Source organism: Pongo abelii, chromosome 14 (genome assembly GCF_028885655.2).
Source record: "Pongo abelii isolate AG06213 chromosome 14, NHGRI_mPonAbe1-v2.0_pri, whole genome shotgun sequence".
Lineage (NCBI taxonomy): Eukaryota > Metazoa > Chordata > Mammalia > Primates > Hominidae > Pongo > Pongo abelii.
In genome coordinates, this window is record NC_071999.2 from 119,951,947 (window position 1) to 119,972,328 (window position 20,382).

The 20,382-nt window shown below is 55.6% G+C and overlaps 1 protein-coding gene and 1 pseudogene across 3 annotated transcripts in view; one reads left to right on the plus strand and one right to left on the minus strand.

Annotated features, from left to right (window-relative positions):
- Nucleotides 1–2,715: 2,715 nt before the first annotated feature.
- LOC129049612 (uncharacterized) lies at nucleotides 2,716–10,736 on the minus strand (annotated as a pseudogene).
- Nucleotides 10,737–15,894: 5,158 nt separating this feature from the next.
- The window catches only part of TMEM255B (transmembrane protein 255B), a 60,161-nt gene continuing 55,673 nt past the window's right edge, over nucleotides 15,895–20,382 (plus strand). For all 3 annotated transcript variants that reach the window (XM_024231034.3, XM_054529315.2, XM_054529314.2), the window contains exon 1: nucleotides 15,895–19,438. In XM_024231034.3, coding sequence (XP_024086802.3) covers nucleotides 19,393–19,438 — 46 coding nt within the window. In that variant the 5' untranslated portion in view covers nucleotides 15,895–19,392. The remainder of the gene's footprint in view (nucleotides 19,439–20,382) is intronic.

The following is a 20,382-nucleotide window of genomic DNA, read 5'->3' on the forward strand; positions in this document are numbered from 1 at the left end:
TTCTAAAGCTTTGTGTCCCATGGAGAAAATACATCACGAATGCTGAGTCAGTGATCCCACAGAGACACCACGGGGGGCCCCGCCCAGTTCTGGAGCTCGGATACTGCCTGCCCCAGCCTGTTTGCTCCCCACCCAGGCAGCACCAGCCTCCCCTCAGGGGCTCAGTGTGTGTGGCCCCATGACGGTCACAGCTCCACATGCGATGAGCTTCGGTGGCTCCGTCCCCGTGGGGCTGCAGTGTCTGACAGTGGCGGTGCATGTGTCTCATGCCTACCTGCCTGCAGAGCAGCCCTGCTCCCTGTGGCCAGCCTCGGCCTCTGGCTCTGCAGGGCTGAGCTGGGATGAAGGAAGGCATCCAGGGCCATTCTTGCCTGCCTGGTGCTGCTGCACATGGCTCGGTGCCCTCTGGGCAGATGTCTCTATGGACTCTTCATCTGGGCCCTCTGTTGTGGGCAGTCTTGGGGTTTCAGGTCCCTGAATCTGGGCAAATACTCTCTCCTCAGTGGGGTCGACCCCCTGCTGCCCTCCCCGGGCTCTCTCTCGGTGCTGCCTGGACCAGCAACACCCCACTCTGCTGCCCAGGCAGCCGTCTGGCCAGTCTGGGTTTGTAGTCTCCCTGGGGGTCAGCAAAGGGTGGGACTGCACATCAAGAGGCCCAGGCATCTGGGCATCTGGCTGCAGTGAGGCAGGCATAGGCGCACCCTCTGCAGAGAAGCCCTCAGCTGCAATCCTCTTATCCTCAATGTGGGCCACGGCCAGGGCTCCTCAGAAGCCCATGGGAATCCCTGCAAGGTGGCTTTGTCTCATCCGCGGAGGTGGCTGATGCGATCAGCTCATGCTGGGGCCAAAAACATGGCAAGAAACGTCCCACTGTCAACCTCCCGGGCAAGCGTGTGCACCTGCAGCTCAGGGCCAGCCCACCGCACTGCCTTAGTGACGCTGCAGCTGGGGGAGCCGCAGGCCGCCAGCAGGCTGAGGAACAATGCCGTGTGACCTTTCCTTTCGTAAAAAACAAAAACTGCAATTTTTATTCAAATAAAAAAAGAGTAAAAATAAAAGCTAATAAGGAAGAGTGAGTCCCTGGATTGTAACATGATTTCCAAGTCACATACTTTCCTTCAGAATTACACACAGGTGCACACATGCACACACACGCACACCTCTACACACATACGTGCACACGACATGCCTTCATTTTTATCTCCATATACCTGGCAGATATCAACGTTGTCGGTCAGGGCTGAGTCCCCGGGGTCTGCACTTGCTCATGCGTCCTCCTTGTTGCAGTGAGCACGGGAGCTGCCTGCTTTCCCTCTACCTCTGGTCTCCTCCCCTGGAGGAGAAATGGCTGGAGCTGCAGGCACCTCGCGTCCCCTCTGCGCTGTGGTGGTGCTGGGCACTCCCATGAGGGCTGGCAGAGGGAAGGAAGCCAGGGCTTCCCAGGAGAGACTGTGGAGCTCAGCGTGGATGCACAAGAGGCCGTGGAGCTCAGCGTGGATGCAGAAGAGGCTGTGGAGCTCAGCGTGGACGCATGAGAGGCCGTGGAGCTCAGCATGGATGCAGAAGAGGCCGTGGAGCTCAGCGTGGATGTGTGAGAGGCCATGGAGCTTAGCATGGATGTGCCTATGGGGCCAGCTGGCCTCTGGGGAGGGCCGTGCCAGAGACAGCCTTGCAGGACATTTGGGGCCGGCTCTGATAACTCCAGCATGGGCTGCAGGCTCAGTACTTCTTATTTTATTCCTTTACTCAACTATTTATGATATTGTCAGAGTGGCGGTTCTTTCTTTTTTCGTGTCTGCAGTCTGTGGGTTTTCTGAGTATGGAATTACCTCAACGTGAGCTCCACCACAGCGAGTCCTCGAAAAGCTGGCAGTCTCTGGCTGGGGCCCATTGTGTTTTGTTTTACAATGGGGGTCTGCCCTCTGTGAGTGTTTAGACACGTATTTACGTGTCTCAATTGCAAATAAAATGTACAGATTACAGGCATTATGCCAGTCAATGGAAGAGCAGTTTTGAAAGAAAACCTCAATCTGATAACATGAAATTACAAATAAATATGAGATAGATTCTCAGTTTCTATCTAGGCAATTTAAAATGGAGATAAGAAGCCTTGATTTGATTTTTAAAAAACCAAGCCCCAATCCCCCAATTACGTAGTGAAATGTTCTTCCAAGTTCAACCTTTTTATTTCCAAGACAAATGAGCTGAAGGCTGAATGTTACCAAGGGTGAGGCATTGTGCTGGGGTTTGAGGACGACAGCGTGGAGAGCGATGTACCTGGCATTCTCCCGCTGGCATGGGTGGGATGGCTCACCGAGCCTCAGCTCTCGGTCCCTGGCATTCTTCGGCTGGCCTTGTGGGGGTGACTGGCTGAGCCTCAGCTCTTGGCCCATCACATGGGTCCCAGGAGCCCCACTGCCACCCCGGCCCATCAGTATCCAATATGCACTGTGTGCTTGGAGGCGAACTGTCCAGCGGGTCTGGTTTCACAGCTGCAAAGGGCGTGGCTCTCTCCCTGCAGTGGGGTGATGCAGAGGCTGCTGTGCTCTGCACTTTAGAGAAATGCCACCTAGAACAGGAGGTGCTGGCGAGCTGCCGCTGCCCAGCTCAGGGCTGCGAGAGGGTGGGCTTCAGGCTTCCCGGGGGTGTAATTCTGCCTTTCCTGTTGGGAGCCCTGGAGAGGTCCCGGGTCACATGGTGACAGAGGCCTTCTAGCAAAGTGCAAGGAGTGTGTTTAATTTTTAAAAATTCATGTCTCTGGGGGCACCTCCTGTCTCCTTGCTGCCCTCACCCCACACCCTGTACAGACAGGCGGGGTGGCCCCTCCCACTCTCTCACAGCTCGGCTTACATTATTCATCCCCTGCTCCATTTCATGGGCATTTTGTTACAGGAAGGGTCATGTTTTGCTGCCAGCACTACTGATCTCTGAGCGCCGAGAGCCAGGCCACGTGCACACATGGGTGCCTCAGCGATGACTCCCACCTGAGCTGGGGCCAGGATGCGGAGGCTCTGAACAAACAGGAGAAATTGAGCTTCACGGTTCATGTAATTGCCATCTTAGAGCCCGCGTCATTGTCTGAGTCTTGTTGACGCACATCTGCTTAAGCCAATGGGTATTCCCAGCAGTCAGGCCCCCATGGGTCCCCCGTGTCCTCTGCCTGGGGGCCATGGTGGGTACGGGTAGGAGAAGACCAGGCGTCCCCGTGGCCCCGGCCCAGCAGGTGCTGGTCTGAGTTTGGCAGTTTGGCATGTATAGTCCTCCTGTGGCTTTTGTTCAGGGAGTGCCTCCTGTGAGAACTGGGGTGAAGGTCCCTGCCCTCAACGAGCTTCTTTTGAATTCAGTAGTGCCTCGGCCACCACACCCCCAATTCCTTCTGCCCCGCTTTTATGCAAAAAAGGCACAGCTTTTGACTCTTAAAGCTCCAAGGGAGGCCCATTCCCTTGGCAGGCCCCAGCAGCTCCTTCTCCCAACAGGGCTGTGTGGTTGGGGAGGTCCCTCTCCCCAGGTGGAATCAGGGCTAATCGCCTGCCCTGATAGCCCTATCAGGTGAGTCTGGAATCATCCTGATCATTTTTCTGGAGGCTGCATGTACCTTCTTCCTCTGCTTCCTCCCCTGTTCCATTGTGGGCCAGTAGAATCTGGGGCTCCAGGGAGGGGTCCGTGTGGGAGCTCCAGGCAGGTCTTTCTGTTTTGGTTTCTCCAAAGTCTAAACCCTAAGGAGAAAGAAGCAGGCAAAGAGGAAGAAGGGGATTCACAGGCCTGGGCAGAAAACTAGGAAGGGCTTCCCTGGGGAGGACGGGACCGAGAGAGGGTGGCAGAGCCGGAGCAGGTGATCTCGGCGGCTCCCCAGCCAGGCCTCGCTGCAGACTTGGGGGTGCAAGCACTGGACCACACAGCACGCCCACCCTCACTGTGGCCGGAAGATCAGAGGCATGCTGGCCGTGAAAGCCTGCTTGAGCCCCACAGTGGACACTGTGGCAAGTGTGGGCCAATGGCCGATGTCTCAGCCCCACCCACTCCGGCCACCATGACACTGCACAGCCTGGACCCGGGCCAGTCCCTGTGTGAGTGTGTACGCTTGGTGGTGTGTGTGTGCAGGCCTTGTGTGTGTGAGTGTGTGCACTCTTGGTAGTGTGTGTGTGAGCATGTGCATATGTGTGGGGGCGCCTGTGTGTGTGAGGGAGGCCCACAAGGTTGGCAGGCAGGCGGGGGTGGGGGTGGGGATGGGAGGAGAGGCGCTGTGCCCTGGTGTCTGGGGCCTGGGCCTGCCCCTCCTGGAGCTTGGGGTGGGTACTGGATGGGTTCTGGGACAGGGCGTCTTCCTGGTGCTCATGCTGGAGAATCTACTATGGGCTGCAGGAGGAAGAGGAGCTGCGATGAGGTGTTGCCAGGGCCAGGATTAGGGTTAAGGTTAGGGTTTGCCCCAGAGCCTCCTGGAATTCTGCCCACTCAGCACCATTCTCCAAGGCCTGACAAATGCAGCCTCTGCCTGGAACCACTGTGGACCCCCAGGGAGTGGCTCACCAGCTGCTCCTCTCTGCCCCGCGGGGAGTGGTTTCACCTGCTGCTCCCCCCACCCCAGGGAGTGGCTCACCTGCTGCTCCCCTCCACCAGGAGTGGTTTCACTTGCTGCTCCTTTCCGCCCGCCCCCAGGAGTGGTTTCACCCACTGCTCCCTCCCGAAGGGAGTGGTTCACCCACTTCTCCTCCCACTTGCCTGGGAGTGGTTTCATCAACTGCTCCTTCTCCCCCCAGGGAGTGGTTTCACCTGCTGCTCCTCCCCATCACCCCAAACTCACCCGCTGCTCACCCCCACCACCCCCTGCAGGCCTGGCTACTTAGAGAACCACCTGGGGAGCTTCAAACATCCACCCCCTCCAGAGACTGATGTGCGGGGTCCAGCCGGCCTGTGTCCTGAGTATCTGGGTCCTTAGCAGCCCCTGCGGGACCCTCAGGTGAGGCCACGGTTGACAACCCCCTGCCTGATGTGTTGATTGGTCAGTGAGCTCCTGGTCTGCACACGGGCCAGCCACATCCTGGACTTCCCTGTGAATTCTCCAGCAGGGCAGCCGCATGGTGGGATGCTGTCACCGCTGTCTGCTTTGTCTCATCATCGTCTGTTCCGTTTCTCTTGCTTCTTACTTTAACTGTGGATTCTTACAGAGCAGAACTGCACGAGTCATCTTTGCACCTTGTCTAGCATCCTGCACGTAAGGAAATCCAATACATGTGTGTTGACTGAGTGAAAGATTAACTTAAAAGTGTACATACAGGTAAATGCATGCTTTCCCATTTGGAAGATGTGGTTATGTTTTGAATCAGACTTACCTGGTTTATATCTTGTTTCTCCCATTAGCCAGCTATTTGATATTGAAAAAAGTTACTGAATTCTGCGTGCTTCTGTTTCACCATCTGTGAAATGGGTGCCACACGGCAAGGCTGGGATGAGGCAGAAAGTGAAAGTGGCAGCCACAGCGTGAGGCATACAGTAGGCGCTCCATCCACGCTCATCCCATCTCCCAGACCGGCCACAGGGTGAGGCATATAGTAGGCACTCCATCCATGCTCGTCCCATCCCCAAACCAGCCATAGGGTGAGGCATCCAGTAGGCGCTCCATCCACGCTCGTCCCGTCTCCCAGACCAGCCACAGCATGAGGTGCACAGTAGGCACTCCATCCATGCTCATCCCATCTCCTAGACCCCGATTTGCCCGAAGCCTTCTGAAGGGTGTGGGAAACTTTTAGGAGTCTCTGTTGTTTCTGGGGCAACATCGGGGCTGTTAAAGCAAAATAAAATCTGGGGACTGCAATTCACTGCCAAAGGAAACCCTTAAAGCTGGAAGCTGAGCCCTGTGAGGAGAGGCCTTTCCTTGTGTTCCTGAGCAGGGAGCTGCCCAGCAAAGGCTCAGCGTCTCCACCGGCAGCTGCTCTGCGTTCCCCTGGCCTAGTGCAAAGTCCGACTTTCTGAGCCCAGGACAAATGCATCATTCACCATTGTCCTGCCTGTTCCTTTCTCCTACAACGCACAGGTTCAGTCACGCAACCAAACCTCCCTCTTTCCCCTCCAGCCTGCATTTCCCCTTCAAAATATTGAAACCCTCAAAATCATCTTTGGAGAAAGTCACAGAGCTCTCTCCCAAGCGTGCCCTTAACCTTGGCAAATGAACTTCTCAATGGATTGAGGCCTGTCTCTCATGCTTTCTGGTTTACAGGGCCCATGTTCCTGTGGAGGAAGTCAAGGTAGGAAACCTCAGGGCACTTTCATTTTCCTCTAAGCAGGAAGGAATCTGGAATTGGGAAGGACAGCAGGCATTTTTTCTAGCGGTTCTAGCAAATTATCTTCTTACTGTCAATAACAATTTATCCAGTCTCTCTAATTATCTTCAGTCTGGCCTCTTGGAAGAGCTAAAGTAAATTAAATTAAAAAAAAATACCCTGATCCCAGGTGACCGCCCATGCCGAGCTGATCTGGGATTGCAGGAGAGGCGCTGTGGGCCACCAGCTTGGGCCCTGGGGTGGGAGCGGTTCCAGTGGCCAGATCCTAGCCAGCGTCCCTGCCCTGCAGTTAAGCACACGGGCTTTGGGGGTCCGTCCTGGGCCACAACAACCAACCTCCCAGAGCCTCAGTTTCTCGTCTTTGAAGGGGGACCATGCTGAGATTGTTCAGGGATGGCTTTGGTTTCTGTTACTGAGGCTAAGGCCCGAGGTCCCGGCTCTCAACATGTTTTGCTCGTGTAGCCCTCAAAGAATTTTCAGAAATGTGCCATGTCAACTTTGCATCTAAAATACTTTTGGTTTAGTTGGAAAGGGCATCATTTCCGGCGATGCAGCAACGCACTCACATGCCATTTAATGCATTTCCCACAGAACGGGGATCCACAGACGAGGTCCTTTCGTCTCGGGGCTTGTGGCAACAAAGGCCGTGTGCATGAGCCTGGCCGGTGCCTGGGTCTGCCCCTACTCTGCCACTGCCTGCTGTGTGACCCTGGGCTGCTCACGCCACTGCCCAGAGCCTTGGCTTCCTTATCTTAAACGGCAGTGGTGACAGCCCCTGATGCAAGGCTGTGGCGAGTTTGAACGTGGCGCGCCTGGAGCAAGGTTTGGCCGGAGTTCACCAAACAGACAAAGGCAACCTGGCTGGGGAGCCAGTCAAAGCGGCTGGTAGGACCGATCTGGCTTCTGTCAGAACTGTTAGGACGTCAGGAGGTGTCCAGTGACGACCCCTCCTTCTGGGTCCTCCGGCCCTGGCGGCTGGGCATGGATGAGGAGAAGGCTGGGCCCTGTGTGAATCCGCCGGGCACAGAATCCACCGGGCACAGAATCCGCCAGGCACAGAATCTGCCAGGTACAGACTCGGTGATTCTCCCCCGGAGCCCGGCCTTGTCCCGTGCTGTGACTGCTTCTGTGTTTGGGGCCCGAGGGTCACGCAGGTAGAGCTGCACCTCAGGGAGGCTGGGCTGGGGACGGGGTTGGCTCCTCTTGGTGGCAGTCCGGTGGGAAGGGGATGCAGTGGAGCTGGGGCCCTGGACTCAGCCAGATCTACTGTGGGAGAGATTGCATCTGGAAATCAGGGGTCTGGAAGTGATTCCCTTAGGCAATTGCACCACCTGGAAAATCTTCGTACGCCCCAGCATGGAGGTGTCCGAGACGCCGGGACCCTCAAGGTACTGTTGTGCGTCGAAGCCTAACACACACACGCTTATCCCATTACAGCTCTGGGGGCCCAAGTCCAAAACGGGGCTCACAGGGCTAAGAGGGAGGTGTGAGCAGGGCCACACTGCCTCTCCTGGCTCAGGCAAGAGTCAGCATCCCTGGCTTGCGGCCCTGCCGCCTCCCTGACGCTGCCCTACCATCACGTGGCCTTAGTGTCATCTCTGGTCAAACCTCCCTCCGCCTCCCTCCCTGGGGACCTCGTGGTTACATTCTGTTATCACTTGGACAGTCCCAGATCAGTCCCCGCCTCAAGGCCCTGACCCTAATCCCATCTGCAAAGTCACTGTCTCTGTAGCAGGTCAGGTGCCCAGGGACAGGCACGAGATCCTGAGTGTGCTGGGATCTTCACTCAGCCAGGCACCCCCTCAAGCAAGAGACTGAGGCAGCAGTAGTAAAGGCCACCCAGCCACACGCATAACCACGTTTCTCCTGTAAGATCGCGGTGCTGTGCTTTTACTGTGCCATTTCCAAGTTTGGATGTGTTTACATGCATAAATGCTTACTACAGCTCCTCCAGGGATCGGCGCAGGCACCTGCAGCACAGGTGTGCAGCCAGGGCCACACCGTGAAGCCTGGGCAGGCAGTGGGCCCTGCCCTCCAGCCATGTGAGTGGCTGCAATGCTTGCACAGCAAGGGGAGCACAGCCATGGGAGCACAGCCACGGGAGCACCTCAGGACGCCTCCCTCAGCCATTGCTGTCCTTAGGCTTCTGTGGGAAGAAACTTAGGGTGTTGGTTCGCACCCTGGGCCCTGTTCTATCCCATTCCTGAGGGCCCAGGGACAGGGCTGTTCCCACGTCCGAGGAAAGCAGCTTCCAGGGTAGCAGTGGAGGGGCCTGTCCCTGGGAGGGGCTCAGCCAGGCCGCAGGGACCACACGAGGAGGCCTGGGATGAGGATGCTCTCACCTTCCTCCGCCCCTTCATCTCCTGCTGGTGCCTGACTCTGTGGGCACCCACGGGGCAGGCTCTGGACCACTCCAGAGCGCAGGGCGGGTGGAGGAGGAAGGGCGTGGGGGCAGGTAGTGGGAACCACACAGGCCTCAGTGGAGCTGGTGCCTTCATCTCAGAGGTCCTCATGGCAGCACTGTTGCCCCAGGAGGTGTCTGGGGACATGTGTGGGGGTCAGGGTCTTGCCACAGGGCAGGGGCACCGTGGGTGTTCGCCGCGGGGCTGGGAGGCTGAGCCTACACCTGGGCACAGTCCTGCAGACCAAGCACCCATGAGCCACGGCCGCCTCGCCTGCCCTCATGCTGGCCTCAGGCGCCCCTCACAGGTTGACACACCCAGCTCACTGTCCCCAGCACCACGCTCCTCGGGGATGGCTGCGGCTGGCGTGGGTACTCTCTGCAGCTGTGCTGACCCCACAATGGGGTTGGCTTTGTGGAGTCGAGCCCCATGTACGCCATCAAGGGCTTCCATGCCCTGGGCTATGTAGCTGCTGGTGGGACTGAGCCCTTGCTCAGACTGGGAAGGGCCACTTCAGGCCTCACCCCTGAGACAGCCCAGAGGCTGGAGTGGCCTCTCCTCACCAGGTCCGTGCCCCAGGGGCCCTGCTCACCCAGGAACAGGGCGGCTGACTCCCTGCACCCCTGGGGGCCCCGTGAAGTGCTTCCTTCGAGGGTCGTGGGGTGGAGTGGGCAGAGCACGGCTCTCAGGCACAGGCCCGCGTGCCTCCCTCCAGCCCCCAAGTGCTCCCGGAGGTTCTCCCGGGGTCTCCACACGTCTATTTATGTCTGCCTTGTTTGAAACAGGATCCAGCAGGGCCGTGTCCGGCACCTTGTTTATCTGCCCAGACTCTTCGGGCTGTGCATTTGTTGAAGCGTTGGCATCATTTGTTCCACAGAACAGCAGTTCTCCACGTGTGGTCCTTGGGGTGTTTTCAGTGGGGTCTCCAAGACCAGCACAGTCATCTCGGGCCCCTTGCCTTTTTCTCTGTGTTGACATTCGCGGCAATGGCAGAAGGCTGATGGTGGGACACCTGCTGGTGCCTGGGCCTGGATCAAGGTGGCTTTGAGCTCGTGAGGCTTCTCGCCACCATCGCCAGCAGCATTCGGCAGTGACGTTCCTTGTGATGGAGCTGGAGGTTTGCGCGCAGTGCTTTGTGAGTGCCATGTGGGCGTCTGGCAGCCAAGCCAAACCGAGCTCCTTTATTCTTGCAACACCAGTTTCCATGGAACAAACAGCGAACAGCCCTACATACCCAAGCTTGGGTGTTTTCATGGAAGCAAACAAGCCCATCCCTGCAAGGAAAACAGCTGGGAGTATCTGGCACCAATGATAGAATGTTGAGCTTTCAAGCGACAAGAGGAATTTTTGAAAACTTGTTTCTCGCATTGTGAGCGTGACAGCTTCCGAATAATTCTCCACATGACCAGCGTGTGATGCCTCAAAATCATGCACAGGTAAAAGACCCATTCAAAGAACAAGCGGAGCCAGTGGGTTTTCATGAACAAAACTCACGCTCAATGAATGCAGAAAGTTGTCTCCACACACAAGCGTTTATGTGTTTGTGAATGTGTGTCTCTGTGTACGTGTGTGTGCATGCCTGTGTGTGCACGTGTGTGTGCACGTCTGTGTGTGGTGTGAGTGCATGTGCATGTGTGTGCATGTGCTTGTGTGTCTGTGCATGTTTGTGCAGTGTGGTGTGTGTGCATGTCTGTGTGCATGCATGCATGTGCGTACGTGTGTGACTGTGTGTGTGCATGTGTGTGTGCACATGTGTATGTCCATGTGTTTGTGTGTGCATGTGTATGTGAGTGCATGTCTGTCTGTGTGGTGTGTACCTGTGCATGTTTAGGTGTCTGTACGTGAGTGCATGTCTGTGTGGTGTGTGTACGTGTACATGTTTGCATGTGTATGCATGTGCACGTGTGTGCATATACGTGTGTGCATATCTGCATATGTGCATGTATGTACGCATGTGTGTATGTGCATGTGTTTGTGTGCATGTGTGATTGCATCACTGTGGTGTGTGTACGTGTGTGCATGTACATGCATGCATACCTGCATGTGTGCATGTTTGTGTGTGCATGTGAGTGTATGTCTGTGGTGTGTGAGTACATGTGTGCATGTATGTGTGCATGTGTGTGCGTGTGTGCACGTGTGTGTGTGTGCATGTGTGCATGGGCATGTCTGTCTGTGGTGTGTGTGTGTGTGCATGTGTATGTGCATGTGTTTGTGCATGTCTGTGAGTGTGCATATGTCTGTGTCTCTGAGTGGTGTGTGCACACGTGAATCCTCCTCCTTGATGCCAGCTGCTCTTACCAGAGCCAGTTCTTGTGGGGAAGCTGAGTGCTCTGTAACTCCCGTGTCTCAGCTCCCTTGCGTGGCCCCTAGTGGCAGACGTGGGAGGAATGCCGCAGCCTCGGAGAACCAGGTCTGGCATTCTTGGTGCTGGTCTCAGGGTCCCGAGACTTGGTTTCCAACGTCACGCTGTAGAGACGGCTCCTTGTGGAGACGCCTTCTGTGTGCAGGCACGAGGTTTCTCCTCTGCCCCAAGCTTCGGTGGGGAGTGTCTAGGGGGCCAGAGCCACCAGATGTGAACGGTGTGCTGGTCACCCCCTCTGGTCTCTCCCTTGGCGTGGCCAGACTCCCCGGTGCATCTGGACATCGCAGCGGGCAACTGCCATTTACAGACACGGGAGGACGTTTTGCATGACCCGCCTTCTGTGTGTTTTCCCACTCTTTGCAAACCCATTGCTTTTCAGCTCGGACAGTTGCTTTCCAGTTGTGCCGGCTCTGTGGCTGAGGAGGCGGTTTCTTTCCGGCCGTGCCGGCTCTGTGGCTGGAGGCGGTTTCTTTCCGGCCCTCCCGGCTCTGTGGCTGGAGGCGGTTTCTTTCCGGCCCTCCCGGCTCTGTGGCTGAGGAGGCGGTTTCTTTCGGGCCCTCCCGGCTCTGAGGCTGAGGAGGCGGTTTCTTTCCGGCCGTCCCGGCTCTGTGGCTGAGGAGGCGGTTTCTTTCGGGCCGTCCCGGCTCTGAGGCTGAGGAGGCGGTTTCTTTCGGGCCGTCGCGGCTCTGTGGCTGGAGGCGGTTTCTTTCCGGCCGTGCCGGCTCTGAGGCTGAGGAGGCGGTTTCTTTCCGGCCGTGCCGGCTCTGTGGCTGAGGAGGCGGTTTCTTTCGGGCCCTCCCGGCTCTGTGGCTGAGGAGGCGGTTTCTTTCGGGCCCTCCCGGCTCTGAGGCTGAGGAGGCGGTTTCTTTCGGGCCCTCCCGGCTCTGTGGCTGAGGAGGCGGTTTCTTTCGGGCCGTCCCGGCTCTGAGGCTGAGGAGGCGGTTTCTTTCGGGCCTTCGCGGCTCTGTGGCTGGAGGCGGTTTCTTTCGGGCCGTCGCGGCTCTGTGGCTGGAGGCTGTTTCTTTCCGGCCCTCCCGGCTCTGTGGCTGGAGGCGGTTTCTTTCCCGTTGTGCCGGCTCTGAGGCTGAGGAGGCGGTTTCTTTCCGGCCGTGCCGGCTCTGTGGCTGGAGGCGGTTTCTTTCCCGCCGTGCCGGCTCTGTAGCTGAGGAGGCGGTTTCTTTCCGGCCGTCCCGGCTCTGTGGCTGAGGAGGCGGTTTCTTTCCCGCCGTGCCGGCTCTGTAGCTGAGGAGGCGGTTTCTTTCCGGCCGTCCCGGCTCTGTGGCTGAGGAGGCGGTTTCTTTCGGGCCCTCCCGGCTCTGTGGCTGAGGAGGCGGTTTCTTTCCGGCCGTCCCGGCTCTGTGGCTGAGGAGGCGGTTTCTTTCCGGCCGTCCCGGCTCTGTGGCTGAGGAGGCGGTTTCTTTCCGGCCGTCCCGGCTCTGTGGCTGAGGAGGCGGTTTCTTTCGGGCCCTCCCGGCTCTGTGGCTGGAGGCGGTTTCTTTCCGGCCGTGCTGGCTCTGTGGCTGAGGAGGCGGTTTCTTTCCGGCCGTGCCGGCTCTGTGGCTGGAGGCGGTTTCTTTCCGGCCGTGCCGGCTCTGAGGCTGAGGAGGCGGTTTCTTTCGGGCCGTCGCGGCTCTGTGGCTGGAGGCGGTTTCTTTCCGGCCGTGCCGGCTCTGAGGCTGAGGAGGCGGTTTCTTTCCGGCCGTGCCGGCTCTGAGGCTGAGGAGGCGGTTTCTTTCCGGCCGTGCTGGCTCTGTGGCTGAGGAGGCGGTTTCTTTCCGGTCGTGCCGGCTCTGTGGCTGGAGGCGGTTTCTTTCCGGTCGTGCGGCTCTGTGGCTGAGGAGGCGGTTTCTTTCCGGCCGTGCGGCTCTGTGGCTGAGGAGGCGGTTTCTTTCCGGCCCTCCCGGCTCTGTGGCTGGAGGCGGTTTCTTTCCCGTTGTGCCGGCTGTAGCTGAGGAGGCGGTTTCTTTCGGGCAGTCCGGGCTCTGTGGCTGAGGAAGCAGTTTCTTTCCGGCTGTGCCGGCTCTGTGGCTGAGGAGGCGGTTTCTTTAAGGTCTTTTCAGTGCTGATGTTTTAGCTTTACTGAGATTTTAGCTTAGCTTTACTGAGATTTTGTTGCTTGTCACACAATTCACCATTGAAGTGTCCTGGGCTGATCTGATGCCGACGGCTTCCGAGTCAAATGCTCTCTAAAGGAAATTCTCAGAAGATCTCCGGGGAAAAGCACAAATAATTTATAGAATTAGAAGGCAAAGGATTTGTAAGACATCACAAGGAATTCAGTTACCAGTTAGGACTGGTCACCTCCAAACTTAGGTACAAAGAACTTATTTACTTCTTCCTAGGAAATCTATTTGGGAGATTTTTTATGTGGTCTGAAGAGGGCAGTTCTTGGCCATGATGATGATGTCAGTGGCTGAAGTTGCATTTTGGCAACTCCAGATCCTGGGTGACTTTGCCTAGCTCTGCCCGGCCTGGTGTTGCAGGAAATAGGCTAATTCCAGGCACGGAAGCTGGGAGTGCATTCGGTCTGGGGAGACGTTGCCTTTCTAAGAGGCTCTCAGTGCTGTTGATGGTACACATTCGACCTTTGAGACTTGGAGAAATCAGATTGCAGAAATGATGCAGAGCACCTGAGCAGAACCAATCTGGCGTGAGACACACACATGCACACACAGACACACAATCAGGCTCACCCATCCATACATATACACACATAGGTACTCACACAGTCATGTGCACCCATCCACATACGTGCAGTCATGCACACACAGTCCTGCACACACACTTACACATACACATGTGTGCACACAGACATGCACACACACAGTAGGGGCCCTGAGCAGGCGTCCTTAGCCTTTCTGCTCTGAGCTCTGCAGCATCAGAACCTGCTGCCATAACTGAGCCAAGCGAACTCCTGAAGCAGGAGCATCCCCGGGCGTGGCAGGGGAGCGCCCACCACCAAGGCTCTGCTGCTGTGCTTGGGAGGAGTTGTGCCTTTTCTCTATTTTTCTTTCTTTCTATATTTCCAGGAAATCATGATATTAAAAATGTCTGTTTTTCTTATGACGAATATTCATTGTAGGATATTTAGTGAAAATTCACACAATAAAAACTGCGATTCGTTTGTGCTCTCCGAGTTTCTGGGTTTCCTTGCATTTTTCTGGCAGCTTCTATTCTCTCTGGGTGCCTCCAATGCACACATTGCGGATCCCAGGATGATCTTCCTGCCTGGCAGGGCTGCCTCCTCTACGCCACCCCTCATTACCTGTGGTCTAGGAAGACTTCAGCAGTTCCCATTCCAAGCTGCCCAAATAGCTGCTAAATATCTGCTGAAGTAAGAGGAAAAGGTTCGTTATCTTTATTATCGCTTGTTCACCTTCCGGCCTCCCTGTAGTAAGGGTCCTGTCCTGACACAGTGATCCCTGTGGCAAATTCTATTTTCCCCAAATGACCACATCAATTTCCCCCACACAGGGAGAGCCTCTTCCTTCTTCCTTTGAATTTTGTCACTGGGCTGCTGAAGAGAAGGCGGCAGAGGTGACACAGCGTGAAGCTAAGGCTGGGTTGCAGAAGGTGCCTCAGACTCCACCCGGCTCTCTCTCTTGCCCAACGTTCCTGGGAGTCCAGCCCCCATGTCATGAGGAAACCCACATCACCTGGAGAAGTTACAGGCACAGCCACAGTCAGCCACGCGCCAGTCCTGGGAGCCACCCTAGCTAACCCTGAGTGGAGCAGAGGCAGGGTGTCCACTCCAAGCCTTGCCCAAATTTCAACTCCAACTAAATAAATGTGGTTTTTTAAGCCACTGAGTTATGGGGTCATTTGTCCCACAGTTGTAGTAACCGGAATGACTTCCAAGGACCTGTCCCACTGTAAAGATTGGCAATCCTATGACTTCTGTCTCCTGGACTCCTCCCAAGCCTGAATCCCTTCCCGGACGCTCACAGGTCGCAGCGTATCTTGGGTAACCCCATCCACTGCCCTCATCAAGCCAGCACCCGGCCTGTCTCCTGTTTCCCGGAGCTTGCTCAGAGATAACAGATTCATCCGATCCTCCAGGAAGGGCCCGAGCGGCCTGGCTCCCTGCCCTCCAGCTCTTAGCTCTGTGTGTCTGTCCTTGCGGGAGCCCTCCCTGCAACACCTCCCGCTGCCTCTCAGCGCTGAGCTTAACACGGTGGCATCACCTGGGAGGGCTCAGTCTTTCTGTCTCTTCTCCACCAGCCTCCGAGCTCCATCAGGGCCCCAGGACAGTGATCACTCCTGTGCTTCCACAGCCCAGCGCCAAGCCCAGCCCTGCTCTGGGCCTGGACAATGCTCAGGACAGGACAGTGTGGGAGTCAGCCCCGGCCCTGACCCTGGCTCTCGGAGCCAGCGCTGTTGCTTCCCTACCTCACTGGATGTTGCAGGAATGGGTTAGAGATCTGAGGACCACGGAGAGTTAGGGGTGAGGGGAGGATGAACCAGTCATGGGGACCCCCGGTATCTCTGAGTGAGTAGAGGAGGAAGGCAGTGCTGGCGGGAAGGAAGGACAGGTGCTGGCTGTGGGTTCCAGCCACTTCCGAGGTGCAGGCCTGGGAAGAGGAGGCAGGTGGGGCCTGTTCAGGGAGCCCCTGAAGAAGTTCTGAGTTGGCTGTGCTCCAATCGGCCTCTGTACATTCCCCATGCCAGGCAGGCGCTTTTTCTCCTCTTTAAAAAGGCATTCCCTGAGCCTGGTGGAATGAGACAAACATGGAAATCCCTGGGCTGCTCTCAGTGGTGGAAGAGGTTGGGCACCCTGGCGGCTTAGGGTGGGACTCGGCCTGCAGAGCCAAGCAGGCGCCCTTTTTCCTCCTTTTCTTTTCCTTTTGTCCATTTAATTTTTAAAATGTAACAGACTGTGGCCGGGCACAGTAGCTCTCGCCTGTAATCCCAGCACTTTGGGAGGCCGAGACGGGCGGATCACTTGAGCCCAGGGGTTTGACATCAGCCTGGGCAACAAGAGGAAACGCCATCTCTACAAAAAGTATAAACCTTAGCTGGGTGTTGCAGCATACGCCTGTGGTCCCAGCTACTTGGGAGGCTGAGGTGGGAGGATCGCTTGAGCTGGGAGGTGGAGACTGCAGTAAGCTATGATCACGCCACTGCACTCCAGCCTGGGCCACAGAGCCATGGCATGTCCCAAAAAACAAAAAAGTGACAGACTGCAAACAAAGGCGCACCTGGGTAGAGGATGCACAGGAGCTCCTTGCACTATCCCTGCAACCCACCTTTAGGTTTGAAAATAGATAAAAATAAAAAGTTACAAAAAAGTAATCATCTATTTTAAACATCCAGAAAAGTATAGAGAATAATATAACATCCCTGTCCACACCATCTAGCCTTAATGGTATCTCAACATTCCCCCTTTTTCTTCAAGTCTTTAAACTTTTTTAAAGAAAGAAGGTTTCACAAATAGAATTTAAGCCCCTAGACATAGTTCCAAAGCTGTTCAGCTTGTCCACCCAGACAGAGAATCACAGTTCTGGATGAAGCATGCACTCTCCCCCAGCATGTTCTTCTACTTTACTTACACAGTATCCATGCATCTACACACATGACTCACGGTGTCCGTGTATCTGCACATGAGACTCACGTTCGTGTATCTGCACACATGACTCAACGTGTCCGTGTATCTGCACACGAGACTCACGTCTGTGTATCTGCACACATGACTCAAGGTGTCTGTGTATCTGCACACATGACTCACGGTGTCCATGTATCTGCACACAGGACTCACGGTGTCCGTGTATCTGCAAACATGACTCATGGTGTTCGTGTAATCACCTCCTACTGTTTCATCATATCCTATAACCAGTTTCTCGGCTTCCATTCTGCTACCCTACAACTACTCTCCAGTAATCCTATGTGTAGGACCCTCCAATAACCCCCACATCACTCAGAGCAAAGGCCAGAGGCCCTGCAGCCCACCCCTGATGTCCTCTACCTGGTCCCCACAAGCCTCTGGCACCCTGGTCTCCTTGCTGCTCCCCCTGGGCCTGGATGGTTCCACCCCAGGGCCTTTGCATGGAGGTTCCTTTTTCCTGGACCCTCTGCCCCAGATGTCTGGGTGAGCAACCACCTCCATGCCCTCAAGCTGGGTCTTCAACGTCACCTGTCAACAAGCTCTCTTTTCACTACTTAAAAACCACAGCTCACTCCCTCTCCCACATTATACTTTCTATTTTGTTTCTTTACCCCTCTTTGCTTTTTCTGTGGCCTGCATTACCTGGCTGTGTATGTATGTATGTGTGTATGTGTGTATGTATAAGTGTTTATGTGTGTGTATGTATGTGTGTATGCATGTGTGTATGTATAAGTGTGCTGTGTGTATGTGCATGTTTGTATGCATGCATGTATGCACGTATGTGTGTATGTGTATGCATATGCAGTGTGTATGTGCATGTATGTGTGTATGTATCTATGCATGCACATGTGTATGTATGCGTGTATATATGCATGTGTGTATGTATGTATGTGTATGTGTGTGCATGTGTGTATGTGTGCACATATGTATGCATGTGTGTATGCAGTGTGCATGTGTGTATGTGTATGTGTGTGTGTATTCCATAGCATGTTGCCCTCTGACATGCTGTGCATTTTTCTTGTTTATTGTATTATTATTCATGGCCTCACTTCCCCACCAGTATCCTTGTCTACCTTGCTCACTGATACATCCCAAGTACCTGGAACAGTGTCTGGTATATCGCGGATGTTTATTAAGTCTTGAGAGGCTCACTGAGTGAATAGTGTTAATTTTCATGGTTTAAAACTTTATATAAATGGTACCATACTCGCGGCCATACTCGCTGTTGTACTCGCTGCCGTACTTGCTGCCGTACTCGCTGTCGTACTCGCTGCCGTACTCGCTGCTGTACTGTGCACTTGCATTTTTGCTCCACGTTCTGTTTTTGGCATTTATCCACATTGATCCATGTAGCTCTCATTTATTTTAACTGCCATGTGGTATTTCACTGTATATGCCCATTTCTTTATCGCTTCTCCCCGTGTTGGATATTCAGGGTATGTCCGGTGCTTTGGACACACAGTGTTGTGAAGAATATTCTGTACACATCTTCTAGTACATGCATACTTCTTGTGGTAGTTTCTCTCTCACAGTGGAGGGCCTATTAGAATGACTAGGGAATTCTTAGCTATTAGTTTGTTCCCAGAAGTTCTGGTTCAATTGATCTGGTCTGGGTTCAGGGCTGCAGTAGTGTTTTTTCTTTTAAAGACATTCCTGGATGACTTTAATGACAGCCAGGGTTGAGAACCACGGCTCCTGGCTCTAAGGAGCAGATCTATGTTTGTGTTCTTGGGCATATCTAGAAAGAGAACATTGCTGGCTTGTCATCTACTTGCTTCAGTTTTCCTAAAGGTTGCTTTCAAAGTGGTGGCACCACGCGTGATCCCAGCGGTGAATGCAGATTCCCACGTTTTCATTAACACTCTTTAAGTTGTTTGATCCTTGGGGGTTTCTGATAGGATGAGGGTGAAACGCATCCTCTTGTTCCCACAGCGTTCCCCTAATTCCAGGGGCTGAGTTTATTGATCGTTCAAGCATCTTCTTTTGTGACGGGACCGCTGATGTCCTTGACTCAAAGATGTTAAAAATACATTTAGAAGGATCTTTATTTTTTCCTGCTGCTGTACGAGGCACCCTTTCCGGCCCCGTGTTTCCTTGCCCTTCTTTCCAGCAGCAGATTTTACTCAGAACAACTTCAGTGCTGTGGACACAAAAACGCAGGCCTTGGAGAGGCCGGTCAGCCCTGCCTCCGGGCTGCTGAGTGAGGTGCCAGATGCGTTTGTTCCTCATTTACTCATTCCTCGCAGACTGGGTTGTACCACCACGTGCCACCCTCTGAACCCAGAGATCAAGGGCTGGCTGTAGCCCCAAGGAGCTCCGTCAGCGGCCAATGGGGAGGCGAACCCGTGGTGACCCACCCAGCCGTACTGCCAAGGGCTGAGCGTGGCGCCAGCGGCGGGAGGCCCGGGGTCACCGTCCCAGGCCGGGGCTCCGACCCCGAGTCCGCAGGGTCCTCTCCAGGCACCTTCTATCTGGGGTCTGGCTTCCACTCCCGGCCGCGGCGTCCTCATTTCCAGAAACCAGGCGGCCGCTGGAGGGGGTGGAGGGGAGAAGGGGGAGCAGGGGGAGCAGGGGCAGCGGGGGAGTGAGGAGAAGAAACGGCGGAGAAGGGAGAGTAGAGCGAGGAAGGACGCGAGGCGGGCGGAGCGCGGGGAGGTGCAGGGGGCGGGGAAAGGGCGGCGCCGCGAGGGCGGCTCCTGGCGGCGGGACTGTGGCTGTGGCCCCGGGAGAGCCGGGTGGGGCCTCGGGATGCAGCCGCCGGTGCCCGGGCCCCTGGGCCTGCTGGACCCCGCAGGTGAGCGCGGGGCTGGGGGCTCCTCTCGGCTCCTGCGGGGGAGCGTGGGGACCCCGGGGCTGGGAGTGCAGGTCCCCGGCCGGCCCGGGCAGAACCTGTGCAGAGACGCAGCCCGGGGTCTGGTCCCTCCGCCTCCTTCGAGCTGTCTTTGGAACACTTTGCATTTCGCAGTGGGGTAGGGCGTTCGTCCTACCGGTTCGTTCATTCATTCTCTCTCTTTCTCTCTCTCTGTCTCTCTCGCTCTCTCTTTCTGTCTCTGCCTCCTCAGTCTTTGCCTTTCTCTGACTCTGTGTCCGTTCCTCTTTGCCTCTCTCGCCCTGTTATGTTTTATTATGAGGAACAGGCGCCCCAAAGTGTGCTCCTTCCCCATCTCTTCCGTTTATTCCAACCTACACAATTTTCCGGGAAAACTTCGTTTGGAAGAGCCAGGTAGCCTTTTCCTGTTTGAACGTGCAGAGGCGCTCACAGAACTGGACAGTGTTGCTTGGTTTCAGCTCGCCCCTCTCTCGTGTTTCTCCCCGGTGTGTTCACGGAATCTCCAATTCTTCCACTTCCCAGATCAAGCCCGCTGCAGCCTCGGAGCCAGGCACAGGCTGGGAAAACAGGAAACCTGTTGCGTGTTCACCAGTTCGCAAGCCGGGCTCGGGGGCTCTGCTGGGAAGTGGCCAGGACTGGAAGGATGCCGGATATTTTCCTGAGGGGGAGAGGGCTGGGCAGATTTCAAAACAAAAGAGAAACAGAGTTCCCTAGAAAGTGAAGCTCTGACGGCTGGAGGGAGGGATGGGGTGGTGTCTAGGGGGCTCTGCCGCTCCCTCAGAAATAATCCAACACAAACTTCTGGGGATTAACCTCACAACCCTTTTACTGCGGCATCGTTCGGAACCGGACGAATTACTGTTACTTAAAATAATCAAATAATTTGGCTTCTTTCTAAAAGAAACCAC